Here is a 21,799-nt window from a genome sequence, read left to right as displayed (position 1 = left end):
GAGGAGAATATATGAAAGTAGTGGAAATCGCGATGGGCAATACTCCGCTCGACAAAGGAAACCACGAGATGTCAAGACATGGGACTTTTTAATTTTCATTTCTGAGCTTCCCGATGGTTCTTGACCTGAAGCGTCCAACCAAATGTTCCTCTCTATCTTCCATCTGGCAGAAGCTATCCTTGCGGTCCTCTTCAGTATTGTCGTCTTCAACACATGGGGCTCTCGAGATGCAACGTTCGACTATGTGGTTGTTGGTGGAGGCGCAGCGGGTATCACCGTTGCTGCACGGCTGGTCGAACACGGTTCTCGAGTTGCACTCGTGGAAGCAGGTGGCTATTACGAGATTAAGCACCCCATTTCTCGAATACCGGGGGCTGCTATTCTAGGTATCGGCGCCGATCCAAAGATGTCATCATCTGTCGACTGGGGCTTCGTGGTCCATGGGGGTACAGGTGTAGGCTATCGCGATATTCACTACCCCAGGGGAAAGTGTATGGGTGGATCGTGAGTGAACAACAGTGTCAGTACCTGGGCAGATTTGCAGAGGCTAATCGTGTCCTGGAAAGGTCCGCTGTAAACTTCATGATATACCAACGGTCAGAACCTTCCAATTCACAGCCCGCCCAACACTAACGCTCAATTAGGCCGTCGAAGGATGCCATGAGCAGATGGGCTGAGCTTACTGATGACTCCAGCTACCTGTTTGAACATATATTTCCATTCTACCGGCGAACAACCAACTTCACACGTCCTCAAAATAGAGCAGGACTATACAACGAATCTGCCTTCAGCTCTTTGGGCGGTCCTTTGCACGTATCGTATCCGGAATCTCCCATGCCATTTTCTGAATGGGCACAGGCGGCTTTCACAGAGGCTGGAATACCTGAAGTAGAGGATTTCAATAGCGGCTCAATTCTTGGTCACCAGTTCTGCACGATGACAATACGAGCAACCGATCAAACAAGAAGCAGCTCCGAGTCTGCATTTATAGGAGCGTCACATTACAGTGATTTGACGATATATCAGAAGACCCTGGCAGACAAGATTTTGTTCAATAATCAAAGTCGAGCGATCGGGGTAAGAGTCAAGCAATTTAAGGCGCACACTTTGAAAGCACGAAAAGAGGTTATTATCTCCGCAGGCGCAATTCAATCCCCGCAACTCCTGATGGTTTCCGGCATCGGCCCCGCGGATATACTTCAAAAGTATGGGATCCAAATCATTGCCGACCGTCCTGGCGTGGGTCAAAATATGTGGGATCATGTTTTCTTTGGACCATCGTACCCAGTCGCTGTGAAAACCTTCACCGGGATGACGCAGAGCAAAGATGAGCTTTTAACCCAGGTTCTGTATTGGATTTTTTGGCATAGAGGATTCTTGACGAATCCATCAACGGACTACATTGCATTTGAAAAGCTTCCACTGGCATACCGATCGATTCTCTCCTCTCAAGATGAGGAAGCTCTTTCCTGGTTTCCTGCAGATTGGCCCGAGGTAGAGGTGAGATACATCAAATTCGATCTTCAGTTGGAAGATAAACACAGACTAACTTCCGTAGTATTTGGCGGCCGCTGCTTATGTGGGCAACTACTCGAACCCCTTTGGGCAGCAACCTGTGAAGGGTCAATATGGAAGCATTGTTGCCACTCTCGTCGCACCCACCTCACGCGGGAATGTCACTATACGATCGCCAGATATGACTGAACCACCGATCATCAATCCAAATTGGCTGGAGACTGAGACCGACCAAAGGATTGCAATTGCCTCCTACAGGCGAATCCGGGAGATATTCAAAACCGCCGTCATGAAGTGCGTTCTTACTGGAACAGAGCTTTTTCCGGGGCCCCAGGTTGAAACGGACGAGGAGATACTCGAAGTGGTCAAGCAGTCGGTGATGACCATTTACCATGCTGCCTGTACTTGCAAAATGGGGGTCCAAAATGACACTATGGCAGTCGTTGATAATCGTGCAAGAGTTTTCGGGGTGTCCGGACTGAGAGTAGTTGATGCCAGTGCTTTCCCGTTTTTACCTCCGGGTCATCCTCAATCCACTGTTTGTGAGTGACTCTTCTTTCAAAAACTTGGGACTATACTGACAATCTTGAAGATATGCTGGCCGAAAAGATTGCAGCTGACATTGCAGCCTCGTGAGTGTTTAATGCTCGTGTTTGACAGTGATTATCCCAAAGCTGTCGTTCCTGTTACCGGGATCGGCGCCTTTAATAGCATCACACATGATAATATTATTATTTTACTTTTATCCCGTTACCAATTCTCTTCTAGATACATTTGATTCAAAGTGTCGAACATATTGTAATCACTCGGTAGGGAATCCAGGGAGAATGCATATCCAAATGCCTCGTCTTGGTTCGGAAAGTTCTGGATATCACCGGGTGAATGCAGTGCCATGGCAGGTATGCCAGGTCGACTGAAATTAGGTGGTTGATCAAACGTAACAGGCATTTCGAGACCAGCTTGTGTAGAATCCTCGGCGAGGAATGGCCTGGCATTGAGAATATCATCAAACATTTCAAGGTTGTGGATTGTGGATTTTCCCGCGGAAGTAGACTTAGGTTCTGGAACTAGAACCTGGCCATTTCCTTCACCGTCCTTTGGCATGAAGGCAAGATGTTCCGAACCATATCGCTGAATATAGACTCTTTCCAGATTTCTCCCAATACGCTTGGCGATGTTCCAGGACGTAGACAGTTCTCGTAAAACCTGGAAGCACAGAGCTACCGCAGCATGTGGAGGTAATCGGTGTGGCTGTGGCCCGTCATCTGTCGGGGAATTTTTAGCGACGGGTTTAGCAGCGCAACATAGCTCAATAAGCATCAGCGCTGTGGATAACGTGCAATGTGTAGCGGTGATGGGACTAAGCTTGAAACTGCCGAATGTTTGTCGGTATCTTTGTGCGATGCAGCACATTACTCGGATCGAGTTGCTACAGCTTGAGAGACCCTTGGCATATCGCGAATTTGGCTGTTGTTTATCGTTTGACTGTGGTGAATGTTGCACGGTTTCACCTTTTTGGAGGGATGGGGATTGGGCGTTAACGGTAACGAACGGGCAGCAGAGTAAAATTACTGCTTGGTGGTACACCATTGATAAGGTGTAGGCGTGCGGGAATCGGGAGGGTCCTGATGGCCGATCAACTTTCAGCTCGGATGGGAGGTCGTAGTACCATGTTTTAAGTTCGAGGAGGGTGGTGTCGAAGAATGCAGCTCGTTGATGGCAATGAAGGAGTGGCTTAGGGGACCATCTAAGTTAAATTAGTAAGAGCCAGCCATTAGTACTTATATATGAATCATACAGAGAACGAAGGATCTTTTCGATGATGCGGCATAGATCAATCATTGATCTCTGCAGCTGAGTGACAGTCTTTTGATTAGCTGCTCGCAGCTGTCCATTGGCAGAGGGCAATTGAACGTCCGAGACACAATCAAGATCGGGTTTATTCACAGCGCCTTGGGAATCCTGATCTGAGAATTAATTTTGCTCTAGGGGAAGAATGATCGGATGCAACATACCAATAGTGTGCAAACCCTCCCTGTATAGCAGGCCGACAACTTGTCGTGGCAGTATAACGCCCAATAGATTTGTCTTCGTAACTCGATCTCAATTGCCGGAAGGGATACAGTCCCTGTGAGAACCGCAGGATCCATGTTGAACCCCATGTCAATGGCCAAGCGGTTGGCCATTCCTTGTTGAAGCCAGCCTGCCGCATCAGATCCTGTTGCCTGCAATTATCAGAACTAGCTCAGGGCCTAAATAAGGTCTGACGCGTGACATACAATATAATACATCCCCATTATTGTCAATGACTGAATTGTTGTGATCTTTGGCCAGCGAAGGTCGTTGTGAATCAACCTCTCCGCTGTGCAAATGAACATTTTGCCTGCTGTGTTGGAGTCATTAGGGTCTGTCCGGACCTCCATTCTATCGCAATAACGAGACCCAACAGCAAGAATGCAATTCAAAAGAAGAGGACTACAATATCGGCCTCCACAGGCTAGGCTTTCGCGAAACAGCTGCTCGTTCACAACCTGCAGCCATGGTTGGTCCCAGTCAAAGTACAAATTGATCAAATGTGATTGGAGCTCTTCAGATATCTTGGGCTCATCCGGCTCGAAGGGACATTCGTGATACTTTGTAGCACAGTGCGGAGACACTATGTCAAGATTGTCTGGTGTGACTCCAGAGCCTCCTGTATAGGAAGGATCTGTTTGGGGAGTATCTTCCCCAGGTGAGGCTATCTATAGTCAGCATTTGTGTATGAAGGAAAAACCATAAAAGAGACTATCCACTCACTAGTCGCCGAAGACTGAAAAAATAGGCGTCCACTAGTTGGCCCAAAGTAACGGACTTCACCATCCTGGTCAAAATTCAAGGATTCATCTATAGTCAGTGCGCCATCGAAAGTCACACATAAATCATCCACGGCATGGTTGAAATCCGCCGTTTGGTTTGGAAGCTCAGCCTCAGCCATCAATTCTGCAACGGAAGCCTCCGCATCAATGCCATGGTTTCGCAGAACACGCTCCAGGAGCTCGATTCTGTTTCGTAGCATCACTACATAAGACTTCGGGGCCGGTTGCCTTCCGTCTTCGGCCGTCGAGTATTGGCAGCGAGAACCTCGGTCAAGACACCGAGAACATGACGGCCGCGTGCCATCGCACTTGAAGATATTCGTTAATTTTCCAACTAAAGTTAGACTATGAAGACACAGAAATCACCTTGGCTCTTCGTCGGCGGCATTCCTCACACGCTCGAGATGTATACTTTCTACCCACACGTTTGCGCTTGGCCGATGGATCATCCTGTGGTGGCGCAGGATTGAACTGTGGATCCATCTTTCAGCTTCAGGTGCCTGAACAAGAGACCTTGTAGATAAAAGAATGGAGTGGCGAGGAAAGGATAAGCGGTGTTTGATATTACAAAGCAAAGCGGACACCTTGCATCTCAGGCTCTAAACTCTATATTTGCCGATTCCGATTTCGCGCTTAGAACCAACGCTTCTTCACGCTATTTCTCGCTTGTGGCGCTCTACTCAATTACTTGCCATGTAGAAATTGTGTATTCCAGACTTACTTCAACACTTGAGCTTTCCACGGGAGTTTTTTCAGACATGTTGCAAATGAGAAACTGCCATCTCGCAAAGGCTACCGCCAAAATGCGAGTCAGGCTTCGACCATGAAAATGAATAGAGACAATGTCCTGTGACTGTACCCTCAATTGAGTGTACTAATATTGGTTTCTGTAATTCAGTAAATGACAAGGCCACGGGTCCTTCACGTGTTTGTGGGGACGTCGTGGGGGCCAGAAATGATCTCATTGAATTTCACTAGTGTCTATATCCCACCCAGCTTGCAAGGTTCCCCGCTCTTTATTACTCTATTGATTGTGAGAGCCATTTGCTCTCTCATTGTTCAGTTAGTTGTCATCATCAAATTCACCTCATTGTCCGCCACAACCACGCCACGAACGCTTGGCTACTTATCTAAAGCTTTCTAAATGGCGTCTACTAGCTTCCCGTTGCCAGGAATTGAACATGGCAAACGCATTCTTACCTCGGTGATTGAACATCGCGCCAAAGGTGGTGCCTCTGAATCCTGGCTATCTGTCCCGGTAGACGAGATGAATCTATCCCTTGGTTATAGGGATCTTACCTTTTGGCAACTGAACAATGCGGCCAATCACGCCGCGCACTGGTTGAGCGAGAATCTTCCCACTGGCGAGCCATTCCAATGCTTTGCCTATATCGGCCCAAAGGATCTCCGCTATCCAATTCTGGCTGTCGCGGCAGCCAAGGCACAGAAGGTGGTAAGTGTTCACGACTTGCAATCTTAAAAATGTATTTAAAATGACTAACTAACATAGATGGTACTACCATCGCCATTGGTCACTCCGCAAGCCCAATTGCAAATATTTGAAAAGAAGGGTTGTACGCTTTATCTTAGTCCTGAGGAAATGGCTGGGTCTGTAGCAGAAATTCTCAAGGACATCTCGCATATCCAGCCTATCACCTTACCACCCCTGGAGCATTTTTGGACTGAAACAGAAGCTATTCCTGTAAACTACCCAAAGTCATGGGCAGAAGGGAAAGATGACCCTTGGTTGGTCTTTCACACTTCCGGGACAACTGGTATGATTCCGTCGCCGCTCCCAGAGAATTTGACTCCTGAATTAACATAAAACGGTGAAACAGGGAACCCCAAGCCTATCACCTACTCGCACAAGATGATGGCTGGAGCAGACGTAGCGGCTTCTATTCCTGATATTGAGGAGACTCATATACATCAATACGCCCAAAGGAGGTGGTATACGCCTTTGCCGTCACTGCATGTAAGTCATGCTTTCCCCAACACGATGTGTTACATCCACACTGACTAGGATAGTTTGTTGGAATGCTTATGACTCTGTCTATGACAACGTTTGTTCATATGACAGCCGTGATTGGCCTTACCGGACCCCCATCTCCAGATGGTATCACAGAAGTCCTACGCTACGGGCGCGTAGAGGGAGCCCTGCTTCCTCCGGTCCTCATTGACGCCCTTTGTCTATCACCTAACGGCCTTCAAGCCTTAAGGGATCTAAAGTACATCCACTACGCTGGCGCCCCGTTGTCTGCCAAATCTGCTGAGCTTATCATTCCCCATGCACAGGTGGTACCCTGTGTTGGTAGCACAGAAGCCGGCGGTTACTTCACAACTATACACGGTAAACCTGATACATGGGATTACCTTGCCTTCCAGAAACACGCGGGAGCCATCTTTGAGCAACAAGTAGGTGACCTCCATGAGCTTGTATTCATCCGCAATCCGAATTGTGCGATGCAGCAGATCTTCACGGTATATCCAGACCGAGACCGGTTCGAGACCAATGATTTATGGGTCGAGCACCCAACTGAAAAGGGTCTATGGAAGATCATTGGGCGGACTGACGATTATGTGTGTTTCTCGCATGGAGATGGATTGCATGCATCTCTTCTAGAGCCCGAAATTACGGCTCATCCCGATGTCAATAACGCACTCATCGGAGGGCATGGAAGACAATCACCTGTGCTCCTGGTGGAGCTTGCCATGGGCGCAAATGACGAGTCTCGTGAGGGGCTACTGGAGACTCTGTGGCCCTATATTGAGAAACTCAATGCACGATGCCATGCCTCTGTGCAGATTCCACCAGAAAAGGTGGTCATTACTTCGAAGGAGAAGCCTTTCATTATGACTATCAAGGGTAGTGTGGCGAGAATGCAGACGTTGCGCTTGTATGAGGATGAGATTGCTGCGCTGTTCACTTAGACGCCTGACGAAGTGACTTGTACACCATACCAAGTTAGGTTGCATATGGAGCTAACTTGCAACACATATCCTGATGGAGTGCGTTCATGACCGTCTGAGGTCTCTTGCACAACGACCGCCAACAGATCTCATAGTCAGCAAAGCTGATACCCAGGTAGAGGTGGGCCGTTCAAGCCAGTAACTTTACGGGTTTTAGACAGACTACTGCCCACCTTGAGTCGCTTTTCCTCGAATTCTCCCATTGTTATTCTTCTTTTGAGACGTTGTATGCAATATGCAAGGCAAGTGTAGGAGTACAGAAGCAATGCTACATATTAGAAAGTCATTGGCCGAGCCTTAGACCACTTCTATTGGTGGTAGAAGCCTTTTTTGCTGCACTAGTCATGCAATCTGAAGATCCCCCTCTTTACTGGTGAACCAAAGTGTCCGAACTCCACAATCTCTGTAACTCAACCCGATCGGAAAACTAGGAATAAGACACCAATACCACGGCCGAAGTATTTGTAGCGGTGAAAATCTACTCAAAATCATGCCATCCTGATCATTAAGTTTTTGTCTCTCAAGATGGATAATCAGCCAGTAGTATGCATGTCCACGTAGAAATGAGACTCAATTGCACCTGTGGTTCCGAGGTTGTGTGCTCGGTCCAGAGCTTATAGAATCTATATGTACTGAGAACTATTCTTCATTCCTTGGCTCAAATTGAAGCCAAATCAATCTCTGCTAGTTATTTATTGCCGCCTCTTCCAAGGTTTGAGTCCATGTCCCCTTATTCTAGGCCTTGGCAAAGCATCATGCGTGGGCGCTAGCCTACATTGAGGTCGATGTCAGGCTACTATTCCAGGGTCCAGGGCTGATCATTGGCCTCTAAAGGTGGGTGCAAGGTATGTGTTGAATGAGCATGCACAAGGTAGTCTCTTACCTAAAAGTAAATGGTAATTATGAAGAATCCCCGTCGTAGTCCACGTGAGCATTGAATTCCTCCCGTCGATCATGCGACATCGACCCCTCAGTGGCAGAATTACCTTTCAGAAACATTGGAACTAGCTTCAAGCCCCGGTAGATTATTAATACATATTCCCATGCATCTATTCGCTTGATAACCTGCTTCCTTCAAAATAATTCTCTGACAAATGTGAAACAAGTGTGTCGTCACTTGGGGTTATCACGGGATATATAAGTGATCCAGGGTTAGACAAGTGCGGAGCAAAACCTTCGAAGTATGATACGCTCTCAGTACCTACGTAATAGACATCCATCATTTCCTGAATTAATTAGGAGAACACGCATCAATATTCCTACCCCTACTGATTCACCAATCATTCCCATGAACGAACAGCGGGTTCATGCAGACAGGAATGGTCACGATGATTGGGCCACTCCACTCAAGAGTTGTGGGGAAGGCAGAGAAAGCATACCGTAAACTTTCTTCGGGGAGTATCATCGTCCCAGGTTTGTCACTCGGAGGTACAGCCAGTCATAAGGTAAGTGAGGGACTGTTCGAAGTCGTGCTGCGCCGGAGTCTCGTGGATCAACCTGGAACATCATGTCTAAATTTCCGAGCTAGGGGTTTAAACCAAGTTCATTCCTTTTTCAAAGACTAGTCTAATGTAAACCCCAGAGTCAGATCCTAATATAGCATCAGCTGACTCTTACCCCGCAGACCCAAGAATCTGAAGAAAACGGTGGAGTCGAAGATCGCCGGTCCACCCAAACTTTGCATTCCAGGCAGATCGGCTCCCTTCTCCTTCCGACTAATGACACAAGACCTAAAAAAGGGTGAAAGGAGTGCCGGATGTGGCTTCCACCAGTCTGGATCGGGGCATCTTAGTCCGATATGGATCACGACGGCGGTAAGGGACCGCATCAAACCATTCTTTGTGGGACAAGCCGATGCAACTGCTGTAGTCCTATCAATGAGCGTCGTAATCGTTCTCACTATGCCGAGAGGAACTCGAATGGCACGATAAGCAAAAGTTTCCATAAGTGCAGGTGTGGCTAAGTACTCTAGACAGCTGCACGTTCCAATTGTCTCAGCGACAAGCGAGGTTCTGGTTACTAAGGATGGAGCAGATGGTGGCGCTCACTTAGGCCGTTTTTAGTGGTGAGCTCTATGCAACTAGTCCGTTATTTGTTCCAACGTGTCGGAATGACCAACACGGCATGAAGGGGATTGGGCTTCCCATCACAGCCGGGGGCGGGAGCACCTGTACCCTCGTTACGAAAGCCCAATAGCAAATGACGATTATTATGGGTTTCTTGCATCTTTGTGCGCGGGATTAATCTAATTTTCTTCTTCTTTCTAAAAGAATAGGTAAGAACGGTTTCTTTTGGGGAAGTCATCAGTGGTCTTGACAAAAGTACCATAAGGGAAAAACAGACCGAACAAAAGAAAAGAAATCGTCCGGATCCAGGCTTGATGCTATCGAAGACTGCAGCTGCATAGACTTCTTAGTGCTTTGATAGGTTAGATATAGGTAGGCTAGGGTATATTAAGCAACGTCATGAGCAAGGGTGTCAGCACAGGGTCTAAAAGTATTCCCTTCTCCTTAGGAGATTTAATAGAATATTAGATCTGAAACTGTGAATGACTTGAAGAGCTGTCAAATCCAGACAAAATCATGCAGTGTCAAATTCCTACAAACCCTTGACTTTTGTGTATGGTGATATGGGACCGCGTAAGGTGGTGCAGAAGGGAAAAGAGACGCACGACCCAGTTTTATTCGTCCGGCACCAATCAACGTTCGTCCTGCTTTCCACCTCCCCTCTCCCAAATTCCCCCCATTCCTCTCCCTCTTTTTTTCTAAGGGTGAACACGATAAACACCGACCCAAATTAACTCTTCTAGGACCCTTCAAACTGGTCCTTGATCTTTCTTCCCCTGGGCCTCCGTCGGCGTTGACGTCGATGATCCTGCGCGTTGAATCGGTCGCGCCGTTCCCCGCATAAACCACATCGGTTTCCGTTATCCTCCGTTTCAAGCTGAAGGCGATCCTGTGTCTGCTCAAACGAACACTCAGCTCTTTTGGGGGACTGTTCAAACATCATTGCCTCTTCTCTCTGTTGACACGTTATGGCCCGTTGATGTTACGGATGAATTCATAGCCTACAAAGCCCAAGAGCACCCGCTCTGCCTCTTAGCAGACGGTTCTGCTTGGCTCTACATTAACAAGTGGACAAGCTCTTTCTCGTGACTCAGCGCGCTCGACACGCCTACTCTCTTCTCTCTACCGCAAATTCCTGGTGAACCACTTCACTATGGCGGACAATGGCCCTCCCAACCCACAATTCCTCGCGCCTCCCGCCGTGACCGCGTTGCGACAGGAGGCTCGGAACATCCACCCGAAAATGATAAGAACCTTGAGTGAAAATATACGGGAAGAGCGGGAAGATCTCAAGGAAGCAGCAGAGCAGACCTTGAATATAATCGTGGACTTGGATCTTGAAGGACGAATCAAATGGGTCAGCCCATCATGGCGGCAAGTCGTGGGCTCGGCTCCCGAGACTGTCGAAGGCCAAATGATATCGGACTTGCTGCTCGGAAACAAGAATGTCTTTCGAGATGCGATTGAGGCGATGAAAGAGGATGACTCGCGTAGTCGGTTCATCCGTTTTACAGTGCAGATGGGGCCGGACTCCGTTCTGAAGTACGCCCCAGAGCCGCGACCAACTGAACCGGAAGAAGGCACGCACGAATATACCACCGAAGAAACGATAGAACCCTCGCAGGCCGAAGGCGAACAATGCGACGATGTGCTCACAATGGAGGGGCAAGGTATTATGGTTTATGAACGCGATGAAGATGGACATGTGAGTGCCGCCTTACAATGGGATTTGAAATACACCATTGAAGGAGCAAAAGCTGACCTTATTCGGAAATGCAGTCGATGTGGATGTTGCGACCCTTTACAAAACCGAGAGAAGTGACCATCGATCTGCCACCTCTCCTGGTGGAGTCGTTGGGCGTGGGTGCTGAGGTACTCGCAAACTACTTGACTACACTGGCCGAGGCCGCCGCAAACGAACCCGATCCTTCGAAACACCCAGCCCCTACGCCCGTACTATGTCGTATTTGCGAACGTCAGATCACACCCTGGTGGTTTGAAAAACACTCAGATCTTTGCCTCCAGGAACATCGAGCCGAAATGGACGTCCAGATCGCCCAGGAGAACCTCAATGAGCATCGACACACTATTGTGAAAGTGCTGGATGCCTTGGAGGCTCGACAAGGAAGACCGTTTATCACCCCCGAGGGTAATGTGGTGCCGCTTCCTCAGCCAGAATATAAAGGATTGCCCATTGGTCCGTCTCCTGCCAGCTCATCTCCATCCTCAGCCCCCGTGTCTAGTGGAAACTCTGCACCAGGCACCCCGCCTCGTTCTAGAGACCACTCGGCCTCGGGTCTCCCTATGACGGGCCGTGCCCGCTCCTTCACTGTACGGCGACCACTAGCCCGCATCGTGGAACTGGTGCTCGACCTTTGTGACACCTCCCTAGAAATTAGCATGCCAATGGTCAAAGAGGCATCTCGTGCAGAACACCCTGAAGAATTTCGGACACTTTCACCGCAGTCTGAATCTCGAATCTCGCAGGTTATCCAGTGGCAATCACCAAGCTCCAATACTCTCGAACAGGAACAGGGTCTCGCTGCCCTGGCAGGTGACACGGAGCAACTTGCAAGAAATAAAGTCGATGCTGTCGTACGTCATCGAAAAATCGTTGAGTACGCGGAGAGAATCCGCATTGAATATACTGTTCTTGTGGAAGAGTGCATTACAGCTGCGCTCAGCAAGGCAGAACGTATAGCCGCCGGCCAGCTCAGCGATTCCTCTTGCTCCTCTGACGATGAGATCTTGGAAGATACCCCCGAACAGAACTTCAATGACTACAATATGGTCCCAGTGCCTGTCAGCAGTGATGACTCCCTCGTCCCTGATCCTTCCAGCCAGGAATCACTGCCGTCTCCGGCACGCCAGGCAATGCCTACTCCACTCAGGTCGACGACGTCGGCACTGACGCTGTCCATGCGTAACTCGCCAGATCGCTCACTGCTTGGGCAGCAGCAGCAACAACAACAACAGCAGACAGAAGGCAGGCCTTCATCTTCATCTCTCGCCATCTCTACGGGATCCAACAGCCCTATGGAATGTCCTACTCCTCGGTCTTACAAAAGTGCCGCCGGACTGCTTGGAACTTCACAATCCAGCCGCAGGGGGTTTTCTCTCGCAGATATTGACCCCGGAGATAGCAGTGACAGTAGCATGCCATCCTCCGTTTTCCCGGGTGTCATGCGAACTGATTCGCCATTGTCTGAACGAAGCTTTGATCGCAAACGGAGAAGCCTGGTGCTCCCCGGGCTTTCTAGTTCCCCTCGTCGACAGCCATCTCCCGCGCGAGTATCTGGTCCGCACTCCCCATTGCGCATGCCCAAACCCCGGCATTCTTATGGGGCAGAAAGCTTACCGTCACCGGTAGTATCCCCATCAACTTACGCTAGCGAATTGGCTCATCATTGCCGCCACCATCGTCGCCAGTCATCAGCTAACTCTTCCGACGTGACGAAACCACCACCTTCGCCGCGGTTGCCATCGGTCAGTCAGCAGCCTCGCCCTGCGCCGCCTTCGATCAAAGACTTTGAGATCATCAAACCGATTAGCAAGGGTGCGTTTGGCAGTGTTTACTTGTCTAAGAAGAAATCTACTGGCGAGTATTTTGCCATCAAGGTCCTGAAGAAAGCAGACATGATTGCCAAGAACCAGGTTACCAACGTCAAAGCCGAACGAGCCATTATGATGTGGCAAGGAGAAAGTGACTTTGTTGCCAAGCTTTATTGGACGTTTTCCAGCAAAGAGTATCTTTACCTTGTTATGGAGTACTTGAATGGCGGTGACTGTGCTTCCCTTGTTAAGGTTCTTGGTGGTCTCCCCGAGGACTGGGCTAAAAAGTACGTTGCCGAAGTGGTTCTCGGAGTGGAGCACTTGCATAACCGAGGAATTGTGCATCGTGATCTGAAGCCAGACAACCTTCTCATTGATCACAGCGGCCACCTCAAGTTGACTGATTTTGGTTTATCCCGAATGGGTTTGGTGGGTCGCCAGAAGCGCGTGTTGAAGAGCCCGAACGAGCCCGCTCCGGACTTGCTGAAACAAGGGCCGTTCCCTCGTGCCATATCGATCGCGTCATCGCGCTCGGCGTCCTTTGATTTCCAGGCCAGCTCCCCTGGCTCCACGCCGCTGATCACTCCGGACAACTCCGTTGGCGTACCCCAGCCGTCTTATTTCAGTCTGAATCAGACGAATCTCAATCAGACTGGCCTCAATCGACAAACCTCTCGGAGAGCTTCTGGATATCGCAGTGATAGTGCTGGCAGCGACAGCTTGAATGGCATGTTCCGAACGTTCTCACTTAACGACAACGGAAATGAGCCAACTGCCCCCTCACCAAGCGTCCTTGCTAACAGCTTAGCTGAGGAGGAGCCCCAAAGCGAAACAGACGACTCTCCCCATCTCTATCCATTGCAACAAACTTTTAGCAACCCTGCACACAGCACTCCCCCGCAGCAAAGCATGCTTCCGCCAGTCATGGCGCTTTTCGATCCTGAAGATCACGACCGACGTTTTGTTGGTACGCCGGATTACTTGGCACCAGAGACAATCAATGGCGTTGGACAGGACGAAATCAGTGATTGGTGGTCATTGGGCTGCATCATGTTCGAGTTCATCTTCGGATATCCTCCTTTCAATGCCGCGACTCCCGATGAGGTGTTTGAAAATATCTTGCATCGCAGAATTAACTGGCCAGATGACCCAGAAGAATACACCACACCGGAAGCATTGGATCTTATGAATAAGCTCATGACCCTCAATCCTCGTGAGCGTATTGGAGCCAATGCGGAAGAAAAGTACCCCAATGGTGGCGCGGAGATTCGTGCTCATCCTTGGTTCTCTGATATCATTTGGGATACTCTTCTGGAGGACAAGGCGGAGTTTGTTCCCAACCTCGAGAACCCTGAAGACACCGAATACTTTGATGCTCGTGGAGCTACTCTTCAGGCATTTGCCGAGGAGATGGAGGATGATGAGCAGTCCCCCCACCCAGCCGCTGCATCAGAATCCTATCCAGATCGACCTCATGACGCTCTGTTCAAGGTTCGGTCTCAGGTGAATTCAATGAAGCGTCCATTGATGCCACTGCATATTCCTCCTCACGTCCGTGATGCTCGCGATTCTCGCAGCCGAAGATTGAGTGAGCCAGCACTGGCTGATGACTTTGGAAGTTTCAATTTCAAAAATTTGCCAATGTTGGAAAAGGCCAATAAAGACGTCATTCAAAAGATGCGCCAGGAGGCTATGCAAACCCAGCATCGTCAATCAAGCTCTTCCTCTTCTGGTCAGACACCATTAACTGCTTCTCAGCCTTCTCTGGACGGAAGTCCCCTCCCAATGTCCCTTCAGCGTACTCTGTCTCAGACCAAGGGCAGCAACCGACCATCGTCTCCATCCAGTTTGAGTCAAGCCAACTCATCCCCCAGTCGGCCATCTCAGCCATCGTCCCCACTCTTGGTTCAGTTTAGCACTGGTAACAACCATGAGCGACGCAAGACATCTGGGTCATCATCCACTGCATCTCACCAGTCCAGCGGTACTTTCCAACCCTCATCTGTGGAGCAAAACCGCATGCCCAATCTTCGGCTTGGGTCAGTGGCATCTTCTCCTGTGAAGGCTAACCGTATACCCGCCCACTCTCCGGACAAGCATCCATCAATGCAGCGTCAAGGTAGTGCCCCCGCCAGTCGAGCTCGGTCTCATACTATAGGGTCTCAAGATGGTGATTTGTCCTCATTCCCCAAGGAGACTTTCGTCCCCTCCCACCACAAGCGCCGAAGTCAGCTCTTTGACATCTCGCCATCCTCGTCAGATAATGAGGACCCACGTACTAAAGCTCTGCTCAAGGTCCAGCGTCGGCGACAGAGCTCTCGTCGTCAGTCTCAATTCAATATTCAAGATGGGCCTTTCTTTAGGCCGCTGGATATTCTCATTTGCGAGGACCACCCAGTCTCACGATTGGTAATGGAGCGCCTGTTTGAAAAGCTTCGTTGTCGCACTATTACGGTGACCAACGGCGCGGAAGCTGCGCGCTATGCCCTCGGTGATATTCAGTACGATATTATCATGACAGAGTATAAGTTGCCACAAGTGAACGGTGCCGATCTTGCTCGCATGATACGAGAGACTCGCAGTGCCAACAGAAACACTCCCATCGTTGCTGTCACAGGCTATTTGAAAGATCTGCCCGAGACGCATCATTTCAATAGTCTCGTCCAAAAGCCTCTGACTTTGTCAAAGCTCACGGAGGCACTGTGCAAATTCTGCGCGTGGAAGCCACCTCCAAAGGACTATGACCCATCTCAACCTCTCCCGGTGCCAATGCCTAGCGTGCGGTCCTCACAGCTTCCAACCGACGATAATAGCCCCAGCTCGACATCATCTGGATTTGTGCCAAACCCACCAAGCTCATACCGTGGATCAAGTCGTGAAGATTCAATGAGTAGCAGCGTGTTTGGAGACATGGAGTCTATCAAGCCAGAAGAGGTTCCAGTCATCATTCGTCGCAACCACGACGAATGGGACCACGGTGGACTGGGAATCTCTGAGGATGCACACCCAGGCAGTCCTGATCCTAAAGCAGTACCTGTTCCACAGTTGCTTCACGCGGTCTCAGCCCCAGCGGCTGTGGACGGAAGTGGAGGTCTAACACCTCGCAAGCAACGGTCTAGTGAAGCCATCCAAGCCAAGCGAGAATCCCTGGAGCGAAAACTATATGAAGGGGCTGAGTCCGGAGACGATGAAGATGAAGAGCTTGGGAATTCTCAAGCCCGCAAGAGTCCACCCGGTCGTAGCCGTCGCCCTGGATCAAAGCTAGGCATTGAGATGATGCGCACCAATAGCCGTGGCAGCGTGGTCAGTGGCAGTGAAGAACTGCTCAAGAAAGAACGGGAGGCATTGCGCCGCCGAAGCGGAGAATATGTTGACACTGACACTGACGATGGCCCTCTGGGATCCCCGGCTAGCACTAGCCTGGAGGAAAGGTTCGAAGGGCTCAGTATCCCGGAAGAATCCGAGGCCGAGGAGGCACTAAGCATGGAAGATTCACCTCCAGTTGATGAATCTAAAAGCTCTCGGCGTCGGCCATCGCTTGCCCACCACAACACTGAGATTTACAACGGACTTCCACCTACGTCTCACGCTGCTTTCAAAGGTTCTGAGCGGGCTACAAAGCCTGGCCCGTCCACCCCGCGAGAGATGAGCGGCAACTCGTCGCCCATTACCCCAGAGATCAACGTTGGCGCTGATTCCTCTGGTACGGACACTGACGGCAAGCCCATGTCTGACTCCGAAGCCACTCCACGACCACAGCAACCTTCTCCGAGTCTGGATACCGAGGAGACGCCTCGCCCTCCTGAGCGGTACCGATCTGATCTATCTTCTGCATTCAAGAGATGATTGTGATCGACTTCCTCATCCCCACACACCCTATCTCTACTTTACGATTTCTCCGCAGCTCAACATTATGATATGCTATCATCTCCCTTCATTCATGTACACTTTTTTCTTTGTCGCTTTTGCCCTACTCACAGGGAACATTTCCACTGTCCAGCGGACATGTCACCATACGCGTTACCTCACGTCTCTTATGTTTCCATGGCTTATTGGAGCACGGTGTTCCGGTTCTCTGCTTTCTTGACTTTCTCCCTTTGCCTTTTATCACATGCAACTGGTGTGGATGGAAGAATGGGCTTCGGGCAGTTTCTTCCTGGACCTACTTCTCTTTTTCCGCTCTGGCTTGCCATTTCGAGTATTTAACTTGACTTGCTTTTGTCTCCGTCTTTTCTATTTCCTCTCTTATGCATTCTGTGAATCATCCACGGTTGTTGTTTGCGGAAAATAAGTAGATGTCAGTGATTTGACTGGATTCAAGTTTCCATTTGCAGATGTTTCATACCCGATTTGTCCTATCGTTATCAAACGTACTTGGCTACAGTACTAAAAATATTATCTTCTTACAACGGTCCCAATATGAAATTCGAAAGTCAAAACAAGAATAGAACTAACCATTCTTCACCGGTATAACTCCTAGATCTACAATTGAATCTAGACTCCCCACAGCCCCCCTCCACTATCCACCACGTATTCTAGTGGACCGGAACATAGATGAAACCTCCCTCACACCAGTCAGAATGCCAGATTCAGGTAAGCCGAGGACTCGGATAACGCGATTTCTTGGCGCTGTCAATGTTCTCCGATAACCCGACGATCATACTATTTTGGGGGAAAAAGGTCCTGCCCAGAGCGGCCGGTGCACACGCAACACAAAGCAATCGATGCAGCGCCTGCATATTTAGCGACTCGTGCTATCACAGTTCAGAACTGATGCGGTCAGGTTGGTCAGTTGCGATCGACAATCATCGATTGGATGTTGTCTCGCGGGGTTCATTCTCTCCCCGGACCCCCTGAGAGGTGCATTGGTGTTTTTCGTATTGATTATATTTTCGGCAGACTTGTGTGGAGGATGGGATTTGGAACGATGACATGGATCACCGTGGCTCCGACGTTTGACCCACGCGGGAGATATGATATCACGATAGTTATTCTAGACTCTGTAGTGTCGAGTACGATATTTATAATTTGTGGTATTTTGTGGTATTTTGTCCTTTTTTATTATCTTCTCTTTTAAGTTCTTGTACCTGAAATGAAGTTATGCAAATCACAATTTCTGTGTTTTCCAGCAGTTCGCTCGGCTTTCCTATAAAAGCAGGGTCGCTGCACGGTGGCGTTTGTGGCGTTTTATGACGATGGATCTAACCAAGATATCTTTGACCTCTTCGGTTCTGGTAGGAAACTTTAGGATAAAAATGATAAAAAAAGCCGTGGGTGAATAACTCCGAGTAGGCTTGCGCCTTCTACGCCACCCGGTGGGGATCAACCCGGTGGGCCCGTCGACACAGAGAATGGACCACAAATGCGAATTGCGCGGACTGGCTTGGCGGGTTGATGTGGTTGGATTAGCAATTGGATAATCTCATAGAGAAATTATGAAATCTGTTCGATAGAGATTGAGATCTAAAGATGAAATTTCAGATCAGAAATTTTGTCTTTTGTCTTATAGTTGCCTTTATTCTACTGTATACATCAGTAGTTGATCTTTGCTTATTCTATCGAGATCAGAATTAATGAAATCAGTCTGACCCTTAATCTACGGGTCCAGACTACCGACCCACTATCTAACTTGGCCCACATCTGGGTCTCACTTTCCCAGGGTTCCTATTTTTCGTAACGATCTTCGCTGCTCTCTATTCCCCCGAAGCTTCAATTTTCTGTCTCTCCTGTGCTTTATTCGACATTCGTTACTGCTGTTATCCTTCGTTTTTGGGTGTATATGCCCTATTTCTGACCCGAGACACCCTCTGAATTCCTGAATAAACGTTTTACATTCCGCCTGCTTTCATGGTTGATCCATAGAGCGCGACAGTAAACCCACCCACATTCTTTCGATCGGCCTGGTGCCAACATGTCGAGCCCTGCAAGTGAAGTCAAGAATTTGCACCTCCAGGATCAAAATGAGAGACGAACCTCCGACCAACTATCGCCCTCCGACGATGATACCTATGTGTACGAACCTTCAGCCGAACCTTCAGCCGAACCAAGCAATCGGTTACGAGTCGATACTTCCATGAACGAGGATGGTCCTCCACCTATGAGGACGCCTTCTGCCCGTCGCGAGCAGGCGACCCGTCTCGAAGATGATCTGCTGCTTCTACAAGCCGAGCGCGTGGTGTCTCGGTCGACGCAAGGGCCTGAGGAAGGTGAAGGCGAGTCGATTGGCCGGTCGAGATCCCGTCGCACCGAAGTCGATGAATTCGACGAAGCGACCAACCCGTTACACGAAAAGGCCGCAGTGTATACCCCGCCAGAGCGTCCCAATACCCAACTCTCCGCTTTTGTTAAGAAGCTGCATCAGTCCAGTTTTATTGTTCGGTATATCACCTACATTGCACCCCTTGTCATCTTGCTGTTGGTCCCTCTTCTTATCGGTGCCCTCGTCTACCCCGATGCCAATGTTGGTGGGGTGCGGTTGATGTGGTTTTCGATTTGGTTAGAAATCTTCTGGTTGACTCTCTGGGCTGGTCGCATTGTTAGCAAAGGATTGCCCGCGGCTGTCAGTCTTGTGGCCAGTATCTTTACCAACAATGCGAAGAAATGGCGTGATATGGCTAAGCAGCTGGAGATTCATGCCGCACTTTTCCTATGGTGGTTAGGCGTGGAAATATCTTTCTTGCCGACTATGAAGAACCACCATGTGAGCGGCAACTCGGGTACCAAAAGCTGGGAAAGCACTTGCAACAAGATCATTATTGTGATATTCGTCTGGACGATTCTGAATCTGATCGAGAAGGTCATTATTCAGCTGATTGCGATCAGCTTCCACCTTCGGACCTACGCGGATCGTATCGAGATCAACAAATTCCAGATCGGTAGCTTGACCAAATTGTATGATTGGTCTCGCTCCCGTATTGAGGAGACTGATGAGGCTTTCCATGAGAAGCCGGTTGACGACACCCCAACTGGAATGAGGACCCCGATGCATTATGCCGGCAAGGCCCACAAAAAGGCCGTCGGTGCGGCCAAGGATGCCGCGAAGAAGGTTGGTAACAAGGTCGGTGATGTCGCTGGTGCCGTTGCTGCAGACTTTACTGGTCGCAAAGCGGCTAGAAGCAATGACCCGTACCAGGTCGTTCTGGCCTTATTGCGAAGTACATCTGGCTGTCAGGTCCTTGCACGTCGTCTCTACCGCACCTTTGTGCGTGATGGATTCGACACTGTTTTCTCGGGTGATTTGAAAGAGGCGTTTGAAAATGGTGATGAGGCCGAGGCTGCATTCACCATGTTCGATCGTGATATGAACGGCGATATTTCCATGGAGGAGCTCGAGGCTGTTTGTGTCGATATTGGTCGCGAGCGAAAATCGATCACTGCATCGCTGAAGGACTTGGACTCGGTCGTCTCCAAGCTTGACAATGTGTTCATGTTCTTCGTCTTCGTCATTGTTATTGTGGTGTTTTTGTCGCTGATTTCTACTTCTGCTGCTGGTGTTCTGACTTCGGCTGGATCCAGTCTCCTGGCTCTGTCTTGGTTGTTCACGGCTACGGCCCAGGAATTTCTACAGTCTGTCATCTTCGTCTTCGTCAAGCACCCCTTTGATGTCGGCGATCGTGTCACCATCTACGGTAATGCCGGTGATTCCGGTCTTGGCGATGACTATTTCGTCAAGGAGATTACCCTGCTGTACACCGAGTTCAAGAAGATGCAGGGTCATGTTGTCCAGGCACCAAACAGCTATCTCAACGGCCTGTTCATTCTTAACCAGCGTCGCTCTGGTGCTCTGGCCGAGGCCATCCCCATCATCATCAAGTATGGCACAACCATTGACCAAATTGATGCGCTCCGCCAGCGTCTGTTGGAATTCGTGCGCAGCGAGAAGCGCGATTTCCAGAGCAACATGCTCACCGAGTTGCGCGAGGTCACCGACAACTTCTCTCTTACTCTCAACATCGTGTTCTTCTACAAATCCAACTGGCAGAACGAGGGTCTCCGTCTGCAACGCCGCAACAAGTTCATCTGTATGCTCATGATCGCCCTTCAGGAGATCGGTATCGAGGGCTCGCGCATGAACCTCCAGGGTGCCAAATGGGACTTCCCCGTCCATGTCCACCACGCCCAACCTCTACACGCCCCGTCGGCCCGACGCGAGGAAGCAACCGAGGCAGAGCCGATCCCTATCGGCCAAGGCTCCAGCTCGCTTCAGGACAACACCGCTGCAACCAGCGGCAGCGCTACCCGTCAGCATTCTATCTTGCGGAAGGGTATGGACACAGCTGCAGCCCGCGCTCGGGGTGCTTCTACTTCCCGCAAACATGTTGATTTCTCTCTCGGAATGGCCAATATGTCCTCAAACGATGTCATGGGCGATGTCTTTGAAGATCGCGGCGTGCGTATAGACAGTGTTGTCCGTAGCGCCAACCGTGAAGCTGCCGAGCGGCGTATGCAAGGAGTCGCGGAAGAGGAGGAAGAACGCCGCAGTCGAGCGTCGTCATCTCAGCATCGTCGTCCTTCCAACTTCAGTACCCCGTCGCATGAACCTCGTCTGTCCACCGATGCTCACAGCTACCGGAGTGGTGCCTCGTCTACTCGAAATCGCTTCTTCCGTCACCGCAGCAGCGTTAGTCATGATCAAGATGATATCGAGCAGGGCCGTGTTCCTTCTCCACCGCCACCAGTCAAGAATGACTGATTTGATCGCCTATTCTCATGATTTCGTTAGAGATGAGATTTCTTGGACATTTTCAGCGCTTTCCACATTCCTTCTACATCATTAATCTTTTCCCATTCTTCATATATCCCTAAATTCATGTATAGCTAGGCTAGGTCTAAGAATTCTTG

The 21,799-nt window shown here is 49.6% G+C and overlaps 5 protein-coding genes across 5 annotated transcripts; 4 read left to right on the top strand and 1 right to left on the bottom strand.

The window, feature by feature from the left end:
- Positions 1-142: 142 nt before the first annotated feature.
- N7503_004372 (GMC family oxidoreductase) lies at positions 143-2,151 on the top strand (the record flags this gene model as incomplete). Its single annotated transcript, XM_057063919.1, has 5 exons — positions 143-504; positions 567-596; positions 645-1,500; positions 1,559-2,057; positions 2,108-2,151. The coding sequence occupies 5 exons, from the start codon at positions 143-145 to the stop codon at positions 2,149-2,151; spliced, it is 1,791 nt and encodes a 596-aa protein (XP_056921662.1).
- Positions 2,152-2,265: 114 nt separating this feature from the next.
- On the bottom strand, positions 2,266-4,853 carry N7503_004371 (uncharacterized protein; the record flags this gene model as incomplete). The annotated part of the gene is made up of 6 exons (XM_057063918.1): positions 2,266-3,262; positions 3,314-3,477; positions 3,531-3,740; positions 3,795-4,252; positions 4,312-4,678; positions 4,737-4,853. 6 exons carry the CDS (start codon positions 4,851-4,853, stop codon positions 2,266-2,268), a joined length of 2,313 nt encoding a protein of 770 aa, XP_056921661.1.
- A 661-nt stretch (positions 4,854-5,514) lies between these two features.
- Positions 5,515-7,301, top strand: N7503_004370 (putative AMP-binding enzyme; the record flags this gene model as incomplete). The annotated part of the gene is made up of 4 exons (XM_057063917.1): positions 5,515-5,823; positions 5,881-6,145; positions 6,209-6,345; positions 6,399-7,301. The coding sequence occupies 4 exons, from the start codon at positions 5,515-5,517 to the stop codon at positions 7,299-7,301; spliced, it is 1,614 nt and encodes a 537-aa protein (XP_056921660.1).
- A 3,230-nt stretch (positions 7,302-10,531) lies between these two features.
- N7503_004369 (protein kinase RIM15) lies at positions 10,532-16,804 on the top strand (the record flags this gene model as incomplete). Its single annotated transcript, XM_057063916.1, has 2 exons — positions 10,532-11,111; positions 11,186-16,804. Exons 1-2 carry the CDS (start codon positions 10,560-10,562, stop codon positions 16,802-16,804), a joined length of 6,171 nt encoding a protein of 2,056 aa, XP_056921659.1. The 5' UTR covers positions 10,532-10,559.
- Positions 16,805-18,869: 2,065 nt separating this feature from the next.
- On the top strand, positions 18,870-21,650 carry N7503_004368 (Mechanosensitive ion channel family; the record flags this gene model as incomplete). The annotated part of the gene is made up of 1 exon (XM_057063915.1): positions 18,870-21,650. The coding sequence occupies one exon, from the start codon at positions 18,870-18,872 to the stop codon at positions 21,648-21,650; it is 2,781 nt and encodes a 926-aa protein (XP_056921658.1).
- Positions 21,651-21,799: the final 149 nt, after the last annotated feature.

This window comes from Penicillium pulvis (assembly GCF_028828015.1).
Source record: "Penicillium pulvis strain IBT 33274 chromosome Unknown contig_23_segment0_segment0, whole genome shotgun sequence".
In the NCBI taxonomy this organism is placed as follows: domain Eukaryota; kingdom Fungi; phylum Ascomycota; class Eurotiomycetes; order Eurotiales; family Aspergillaceae; genus Penicillium; species Penicillium pulvis.
Note: the sequence above shows the minus strand (reverse complement) of the source record. Positions and strands in the feature narration are given on the sequence as shown.